The 10,510-nt window shown below is 37.6% G+C and overlaps 1 protein-coding gene across 5 annotated transcripts in view; it reads right to left on the bottom strand.

The window, feature by feature from the left end:
• The window catches only part of vps8 (VPS8 subunit of CORVET complex), a 111,662-nt gene extending 101,811 nt beyond the window's left edge, over positions 1–9,851 (bottom strand). For 3 of the 5 annotated variants that reach the window (XM_053676409.1, XM_053676412.1, XM_053676408.1), the window contains exons 1-9: positions 9,647–9,851; positions 7,905–7,973; positions 6,791–6,921; positions 6,510–6,606; positions 6,045–6,077; positions 5,866–5,926; positions 4,286–4,410; positions 3,948–4,034; positions 3,094–3,161 (exon numbers count right to left, since the gene is read on the bottom strand). In XM_053676409.1, the coding sequence (XP_053532384.1) occupies positions 3,094–3,161; positions 3,948–4,034; positions 4,286–4,410; positions 5,866–5,926; positions 6,045–6,077; positions 6,510–6,606; positions 6,791–6,921; positions 7,905–7,973; positions 9,647–9,718 (743 nt within the window). In that variant the 5' untranslated portion in view covers positions 9,719–9,851. The remainder of the gene's footprint in view (positions 1–3,093; positions 3,162–3,947; positions 4,035–4,285; positions 4,411–5,865; positions 5,927–6,044; positions 6,078–6,509; positions 6,607–6,790; positions 6,922–7,904; positions 7,974–9,646) is intronic. The other 2 variants (XM_053676411.1, XM_053676410.1) reach the window with 1 other exon arrangement.
• Between the last annotated feature and the right edge of the window lie 659 nt (positions 9,852–10,510).

Consider the following 10,510-nt stretch of genomic DNA (forward strand, 5'->3'; position numbering starts at 1 on the left):
ATGCAGATCAGACTTAGGAATCAAATCTAGCCTTAACTCTTGGCATTTGTAGGCGTTTTAGAAAGTATAGCACAACTATAAACCCGATACAATAATCTCATGAAGTAACTGTTCCTTTTGCTATAATCGGATATCCCCAGTCTTCTACATAAATCGTACACTTATTCGTTTCAGACACATAAAGTATCCAAACAACACAGCTAATACACGTATATAGCTATGTAGCTAATATGGAGTAGTGCGCCATTTCACACACAGGGCTGGATGGTTTGAGACATTTTGTGGAAAACCTCGAGTCAATTATTTTAGCTAGCTAGCTTGTTTTTAGCTAATGACACAGCCATTTTAAATAGTATTACAAATTACTATTAGCTTTGGTTTTGAGGGGGGAAAAAACTGCTTTTGTTTGTGTACTCAGGCCAGGGTGGTATTAAAGAAGCCTCTGAACTGATTCTACATGACTTTTCTTTATGCTGTGTGCAAAAGTCTGTGTGAGCTAACTAGTGTTGCCAAAATGACAAGTGATACAGACAAGGATTACTTCAAACAGTTTCTATGCTCTCTAGCTAACTAGCCAGATAGCCAACTTAGCAGTTGGCTGATATTAGCTACATCTGTTGATTAGCAATGTAAGCTAACTGGCTTTTCTACTTAATTAAGCCTCACCAGTTCATTCTTAAGCACTTCACACAATTGTTACTAGCTAGGAAAGTCCCACAGAAAAAAGCGCAACTGGTTATTTACTTCCACATTAAACAATAAAGTGGACGGGTTCAATGTTTTCATCAATACTTGAGGTTTAAATAAATAAATAAATAAATAAATAAAGGACGGCGGGAAATTCTCCTCAGCTGTGTTAGCCAGCATTCTGTCTCTGATGTAGCTGGCATGATACATGAAAAGTATTTTAACATAAACCTTATTTTATACTCATTTAGCTTAATGTTTGCACAATTACACACGATTACAAGCTACAGCTTCTGTGTTTGTTTTAAAAGAGCATATTTTCCAGCTTAGTTCAGGCGAAATAAACTGGCAGTGTAAGCAAAGATTTTGCTACTTAATTAACGTGTTCGTTGTTCATTTGTTGGCCTGATAGACATCTCACTGCGAAGATTGTAGACTTAGGAGGGAAAAGGGCGTCGTCATGATTACTTCAGAATGTACCACAGCCGAAATTGGACTACAGGATTACAAAATGGTTGGATGGATGGATGGATGGATGGACGGATAGGAAAACACACCGCTAATCTACTGTATAAATAAAATGTGTAATGGTTCGGTCACATAAGATTCCCTGCTTACTAACACACGTGACTGAATGGCGACACGTTACCTTTTGATGCAAAACAATGAACAATTCTTTTATAGCTATAGATAACACAATTCAACGTGGTTTCTTTTTGTTTCATAGTGGCGTCTCGTGTTACCACTTTTAACTGGCGCCATGGACAGATGAGACACACCTGCGTTAAATGTGACACGGTGAGAATAAACACTCTTCTCTGTCCATTTGTATTTAAGCATTTCGTTTTCAACTTGCTTCAATTTCATTCATGCAAGATACACCAGCAGCCTGCACCTCACACCGATCATGAGTCACCTCTTATGTGAAAACAAAAGCGCTATAGAAACCCTCTTTAAATACTTTTCTAGCACAAGCACGATCAATGGGTTGTTTACGTTGCCATTTAAGCATTTTTTATTTAAGCATTTTGTATTCAGCGTCGACTTTCAAAAGTCTGTGAAAACCCTTTGTTTTCTGAGCGAATGTCTCTAGCCCTGGAGTTAGACGCTGGTCCGATGAGCTGCCTTCAGATAAATCATTTACGTCAATGCATGTGATTGGATAAGACACAAGAAAGGTGATCCGATTCATGTTTAGATGGTGATCCGATTCATGTTTAGATGGTGATTCATGTTTAAATGGTGATCTATGTTTAGACGGTGATCCGATTCATGTTTAGATGGTGATCCGATTCATGTTTAGATGGTGATTCATGTTTAGATGGTGATTCATGTTTAAATGGTGATTTATGTTTAGATGGTGATCCGATTCATGTTTAGACGGTGATCCGATTCATGTTTAGACTGTGATTCATGTTTAAATGGTGATTCATGTTTAGACGGTGATTCATGTTTAAATGGTGATTTATGTTTAGACTGTGATCCGATTCATGTTTAGATGGTGATTCATGTTTAGATGGTGATTCATGTTTAAATGGTGATTTATGTTTAGATGGTGATCCGATTCATGTTTAGATGGTGATCCGATTCATGTTTAAATGGTGATTCATGTTTAAATGGTGATTTATGTTTAGACGGTGATCCGATTCATGTTTAGACGGTGATCCAATTCATGTTTAGATGGTGATCCGATTCATGTTTAGATGGTGATTCATGTTTAAATGGTGATTCATGTTTAGATGGTGCTCCGATTCATGTTTAGATGGTGATTCATGTTTAAATGGTGATTTATGTTTAGATGGTGATCCGATTCATGTTTAGATGGTGATCCGATTCATGTTTAAATGGTGATTCATGTTTAAATGGTGATTTATGTTTAGACGGTGATCCGATTCATGTTTAGACGGTGATCCGATTCATGTTTAGATGGTGATCCGATTCATGTTTAGATGGTGATTCATGTTTAAATGGTGATTCATGTTTAGATGGTGCTCCGATTCATGTTTAGATGGTGATTCGTGTTTAGATGGTGATTCACGTTTAGACGGTGATCCGATTCATATTTAGACGGTGATCTGATTCATGTTTAAATGGTGACTCGATTCATGTTTAGATGGTGATTCATGTTTAGACGGTGATTCATGTTTAGATGGTGATTCATGTTTAGATGGTGATTCACATTTAGATGGTGATTCACATTTAGATGGTGATCCGATTCACGCTACCGTATAAATTTTTTTTTTTTTTTTTAAATGTACAGCTCAATTCACTTAATACTTCATAGGATCCACATCCACACTGCAGTCCACCCGTTCTACTGTTAATACCTGTTTGTTGATGGCTAATTTAAACTCTTAAACATGTGCTTTCCTGTATTCAAATTCCAGCTGGTTATTGCGCTCTCACCTGAATGAGAGTTCAAACACAGACCCGCCGCTGTCGTTACACACGGCGAGCGTCGGCAGATCTGTGAACTGAAAAAAGTGACAGAGAAAAAAACAAAAAAAGAGGCTCACATTTCTTTCACATATACATATACGTATACATATATATATATATATATATATACATATATATATATATATATATATGTATATATATATATATATATATATATATATATATATGTATACATATATATATATATATACATATATATATATATATATATATATATATATATGTATATATATATATATATATATATATATGTATATATATATATATATATATATATATATATGTATATATATATATATATATATATATATATATATGTACATATATATATATATATATATATATATATATATATATATATATGTACATATATATATATATATATATATATGTACATATATATATATATATATATATATATATACATATATATATATATATATGTATATATATATATATATATATATATATATGTATATATATATATATATATATATATATATATATATGTACATATATATATATATATATATATATATATATATATATATATATATGTACATATATATATATATATATATATATGTACATATATATATATATATATATATATATATATATACATATATATATATATATATATATATATACATATATATATATATATATATATATATATATATATAAATATATATATATATATATATATATATATATATATATATATATATATATATATATATATATATATATATAAAAGTTCCATGTGCGTGTACACCAGACGGTCAAGTAATGTCTACCTTGACGTGCAAAATGGCCGTGCCGGGTGGGTGGGCATCGGTGATGGTGCGCAGGAGCTTCCCGTTTGCCAAATCCCACATGGTGATCTGAATAAAAAGACAGTGGACATTAAGACATGGAACAGGAAGCAGAAAAATAGGAACAGGCACTAGTTAACTGTAGTTAAGAAAAGAAAAGGCTTACATTTAAAAAACATTTACTTGATTTGACAATAAAGTCAAACACTCAGACTTTGTAAAGAATGAGAATGAGTGCTTGTGTGTGTGTGTGTGTGTGTGTGTGTGTGTGTGTGTGTGTGTGTGTGTGTGTGTGTGTGTGTGTCTGTGTTTTGTCGTACCTGTCCTTTAGCGAAGCCACAAAGCAGACGCGTGCAATCATGGTTAATAGTGAGAGCTGACACTGCGCCGTACTCCGCCCCCGTCGCCGTGGTACCCAAGCACAGCCTCAGCGCCTGGTTCTGATCTGTAATATCCCATAATACTCATAACACAGAGCTCTGCGCAAAGTTTCAGAGATTTTTTAAACGCTATATAACGAGTTACATGACAAGTCTCAGCATGTTATCCAAGCTAGCAGGTGAAGAAGGGTGATAGAAAAGAAGCTGCTGAAAAATCCGAAGAGAAACATGCTCGCAACAAAGTGCAGTGTTCGGATAACGAACGAGACGTTCGTCCGACAGACAACAGACAACCAGAGATCATGCCATTAGCAAAAGGAACCTCCTGTGGCCAAACTGTTTTAAAAGAATAAACACACACAGCCATGATGTAGCATGCTGAAAATCCACAGTCGTCATTAAGCTTATGGACAGGACAGACTGCCTGCTGCTTCCACACACCACCACAGTGGGTTCTACTTTACCTTTTCCTGATCATTCCACCCAGGACACGGCAAATCAGAAACACAGTCCACAACAGGTTATTACATACTGTACAGTTGGTTATATATTAGCTTATAAATGTACTGTAACCAGCACACAATTATTCAATATTTAAAAAATAAAAAACATTAAGAGACATGATGAGCAAACTAGAAAGTTCTTTAGAGTGTGGGAAATTTTAAGCTTTAAGTCCCCCCACAACGCACGCATATTCTTTCACACACTCATCCTAGGGGTAATTTAACATAGCATAACCTTTCCACCTACTGGAACGTTTTTTGGGAGATGGGAGCAAGCTGGAAATCACACAGGAAATCCATACCCACTACCCCACCGTGTCGCCCTGTTTCGCATCCAAACTTTGGTGAAAATATCCTTCTCGGATTATTTAAATCCCAAAACCTGCACTCGAAACTATAATCGCAGTCTAGACAGGCCACGCTTCGGCCGCAAAATCTCGTGCCTTTCATAAATATTCGCCCCTTTTGAAGCCCCATTTCTAAGCTGCAACACGATAAAATGTGGGAAAAGTGCAAGGGGGGTGAATACTTATGAAAAGCACTGTAGATGCATACGTTTCACTTGAAAGATTTGTTCGGGTTAACATGAGATAACTAGCGTCCTGGGATTGTTTTACAGCGAAATGACTGGAACACGGATTACTCAATGTCTCACTGCTCCGTATGATTGAGAACGTCTTTAGACGCCATTCTGATCGAGTCGCTCCTGGCAGTCTATTCTTTCGGGTCGATTTTCGAAATAAAACAAGCTGTTTCATCTACCCGATTTTTGATTGTTGAGAGGACAGGTCAGGAAAACAATACAATAAAATGACCCCATGGCCTATTTCGGGCTCACATGAAGTGAAACCCGACAAAGCGAACCCCGTCATTGACAGTTGTGTGACCTATTGCTTGCCTTTGCTTTGTCGTCTTTCCTGTTTATGTTTTGTGATGATATTGTGGGTTTGAGAATAATGCTAAAATTAATAAATCAGTATAAAACCATGGAGAGTTAAAGATATTAAAGGTACTGACGCTTACCAAACACCAGAGCGAGGCCATGCGACGTTCCCACAGCAATAACACTGGATACGGTCTGAAAACACAAGCAGCAGATTCATTCGCGCGCACACACACACACACTCAAGAAGAGGAAGTGCTGAATCATATAAAACACAAAAGACTGGAATATGGTCTGAATCAGGAATGCTTACGATCGCTGTTGGCAAGCCTGCATCAACTTTGTCCTGAAAGAAATGTAAAAAAAATAATCAAAAAACATAAAAGATGATGAAGTTTTTCGGGGTTTCTGAATACAGGTGTAAAACGGACCAATCAGAATCAGCACCTCTCTTAATATTTAAGATTTGAATGCAGCGATTCTGAACAGTGTGTGTGTGTGTGTGTGTGTGTGTGTGAGGCAAAAGATGTTTGAAAATGGCTATGAATTGGATCCAGATGGTGAAGGAGGCGTGGTCTGTGTCTGTCACTCCAAATGACTTCCTCACATGGCCCACATTAAACCAGCTTAAAATCAGAAAGCTCACAACTGAAAACAACTGCTTCTTCTTCTTCTTCTTGTTCGTTTCGCAGTCTATAGTAAGCTCAGTCCAGGAGCTGCAGCAGACGGCGAGAAACTAAAATGGTGAAAAGAAATGAACGGAGACTTCGACGCTCACCGCAGCCGAGATGATCTGAGCCGAGATGCCTTTCAGCACGTTGTGTCTCAGAACTGAGCCGTGGATGGTTGCATTAGTCTCCACCGCCTTCCTTCTCCTGCAAACACACACACACACGCGATCAATTTTAGAACTAATCTTTCACTCCCTACTGTAAAGTCACCTTTACATATTCATGTCATTAGAATATATTCCACGTCCTAATGACATGACATGACAGTCAGTCAGACAAATTATGTATTTTGTGTATATGTATATATGTGTGCATGTGTGTTTTTCACCTCTTTAGGTGTGCACGGTCTCCACTGTCTGAGCTGGCGAGGGAGGACGTCTCACAGGAATGCGCATCCATGTTCTCTGTGTTCAAAAGGCACGTGTCCTCCAGGACGAAGGGTTCGTCCTCATCTTCAGGCTAGACACACACACACACAAAATCAATAAGCACAAAGTCAATAACAATATCATGAGAAACAAGCTATTTACACCGATGTTCCTCACTCTTGGACTTGAGAGCCACATGGCTGCTTTAGTCCACTTAAATTAAATCATCATCTCGTTCCTGAGCTCATCAGTAAGCCCTTACGTGAGCGAAATCAGGCTGATTAGACAAGACTGTGCTATCTCAGATCAATCAGAACACACGGATTAAAGCTATGCATACTGTACGTCAAGATGAGCTACTAAACGACTTCGTGACGTACTTCTTCATTTCTAAAAAGGCTGTGTTCAAAATGCTAACGATATCCGGTCCCTCCCCAGAACAGGCACTGGTTCTATTTGCCTTCGTTATCGATAATTACTACGTGTTATAGATATGCAGCGCACGTGACAGTTTATACTGTAGATGTCAGTACACAAGATTTAAAGGAATTATAAAGTCCTTTGTTGACATCATTTCCACTGAAACAGGAAGTCAGGGCGGGACATATCGAGCTGCTCCGCCCCCTTTTTAAAAAGCCAATGGCATTTAGCTTACCTCACAGCCCGGGATAAGCCTTACTTGACTGTTAGTACTGGATTTTTATAATGTTGGGGGCGGGACACTTCTGATGAGAAACTGAAGTGCAGAATGATGTCATCAAAATCGTTGATCCGTATCGGTGTTAGAGAGAAAGCGTGCATATTGAATGCGTATATCTATATTATCTATCTAAACGTGAATTCCGACATTGTTTCGGTGAGCACTACTTTATAGATAACCTTAAGGCGAAGATATTCATATGAAAAGCCACAAAACATCCATTTTGATTCCATGGGGGCTTTATAACTGGTGAGGATTTTATGTCTACTCGCTCTCATCATTACATCATCTACACAGGGTTAACGTTAACGCTAGAACAATTTCACAGTGATCTCAGTACAACTGCACCCGTACAGATCAGTGAAACCACTCACCTCGTTCAGAATACTCTCTAAAGTCGGTGGCGTGTCAACTTGAGGGATGTCGAACTCTTTGTCGTCAATCTGCAACGTGCGACAAAAAAAAACAAAAACAACAACAGTCGACTGATTAGAGAAATTCAAGAGGAGCCTTTCACTTCCACATAACCAAACTCAACTATTCTTTTTCCTTTAAGTACCCCTGAGATCAGACCTGGTGTTTTGGAGCTTCCTGTACCTGCCCCTTAGTGTTAAAGACATCAATAGGATACTATATCTGAGAAAAAAAAAAAAATTTAGATCCTCATTTTAATTGTATAGGTCATCACTTCCAGGAAAATGACAAGGAAGGTTTCAGAAGGAAATACGTCAACGGGATCAAATCACAGCTAAGGAGCTATTTCATAGGGGCTTTTAATGATATGTAATATTGGATCATTTTTTGGACTTTTATGGATTTTACTTTTAGGACTTGTGAGAAAATCTGATGATGTTTTTGGTCATACTGATGTAGAAATGGGTTCACAAACTTTCAGGCAGCACTGTAGATGTGTTGAACAACAACAAACATAGCACATTGTGTATCAGACCACCCAATCTGGACATGAGCAAAAATATTGGAACGTGTGACTGACAGGTGTTTCTTGTTACCCAGGTGTCTCCTGTTAGATTTATTGTGTAAACAGTAAATAGCTCAGAACCTCTACTCTAGATTTTAGCCTTCAGTTTCACCTGTGAAGACCGCATTTAAAAAAAAAAATAATAAAAGAAAAAGATAAACCACCGTGAAGATCAGAGAGCTGTCTATGGGAGAAAAGTAAGCCATTTTGAAGCCGAGAAAAGAGGGGAAAATCTATCAGAGGCATTGCACAAACATCATGCATGGCCAATACAACGATTTGGAGTCTCCTGAAAAAGAAAGAAACCACTAGTGTACTAACAACCAGACATGGAACCGGTCGGCCAAGGAGCACAACAACATCTGATGACGCAAACACTGTAAGACCTGTGAAGACGAAGACAAACCCAAAAACAACAGTCAGTGTCATCACCATAACCTCCACAGGGCAGGGGTGAAGGTATCACAATCCACCGCTCGGGAAGACTTCACCAGCAGAAATATAGAGACCAGACCACAAGACGCAAAGCAGTAAGAAATAGAAATCCTGATTAAAAGTCGCAAAGAAATACCGAGATGAGGATTTACATTTCTACAGAATGACAAGACCTCAACAAACTCACAAGCAAGAATGAAAGCTCTCTCAGCATTACAGTTCTCCATTACTGCTCACTAATACACTGCTGTAGTGCTGAAATACTCCATAAACTTCTACACACTGTTATACTTTCAGAATTTCATTCAGACATGAAACAGAAAGAAGCTTTGGGTGACTTCTGCATGGTCAGGGGTGTCTTTTCATCTACTATTTATTCCAATAAAAAGTCAAAGCCAGTGAGAGATTATTCCACTTTTCTGAGATCACTGATCCTGACTGAAGGAAACTACTGTACAGTTCTATCTAAGGATCCATAGACTTCCACACATGAAGACAAGACTGTAAAGCGGGACTGTAAACATATTCACTGTTTGTGTGTGTGTGTGTGTGTGTGTGTGTGTCTGTGTGTGTGTGTGTGTGTGTATATATATATATATATATATATATATATATATATATATATATATATATATATATATATATAAACGACAACAGCAGGATCAGCTGAGAGAGACAGAGGGGGGAAGAAAAGACACTTACAGCATCTATTTCCATTAAATTGAGCTGTGAGGACGCCGACATCAGACTGCGAGTATCCGGTGACTCGGACATTATAAAAGCGTCCAACTGAATCTGATCTCACACTGAAATCAGATAAACACACACACAACATCAAATTATTCACGCTGATAAACAGCCGCACTCGCGGTTACATCCTTGTTTTTCCCGGAAGTGAAGCTGCGTTGCTTGGTGGACGTCCGTGCGTCACTTCCGGTTCGTGCTCGATCATTTTTATTTATTTATTTATTTATTAATATTAATTGTTTTTATATTAATTCATATAATGTAATTAGTATTAAATATCGTTAATATTACGTAGTAATTATAAATAATTATTACAACAAAAACATTATTACAACAAATATTATTAAACAAAAACAGAAATAGCAACGGTTTACTTGTGTATTGCGTGGGTCAAAGTAGATTATATAATTTCTAGGCTATATATCATTAATAATTAATTATTAAAATCATATATTAATTATACAAAAATGATGCAAAAAAACCCCCCAACAACAACCACACAGTTATTCCATCCATCCATCTTCTATACCGCTTTATCCTTTTCAGGGTCACGGGGAACCTGGAGCCTATCCCTGGGAGCATCGGGCACAAGGCGTGCCATCGGGTGCCAATCCATCGCAGGGCACAATCATACACACATTCACACACCCATTCAGACACTACGGACACTTTGGACATGCCAATCAGTCTACCATGCATGTCTTTGGACTGGGGGAGGAAACCGGAGTACCCGGAGGAAACCCCCATAGCACGGGGAGAACATACAAACTCCACACACGCAGGGCCACGACGGGTGTCCAATTTCACATTCAAGATATT

The sequence above is a fragment of the Ictalurus punctatus genome, chromosome 26 (assembly GCF_001660625.3).
Source record: "Ictalurus punctatus breed USDA103 chromosome 26, Coco_2.0, whole genome shotgun sequence".
Taxonomy (NCBI): domain Eukaryota; kingdom Metazoa; phylum Chordata; class Actinopteri; order Siluriformes; family Ictaluridae; genus Ictalurus; species Ictalurus punctatus.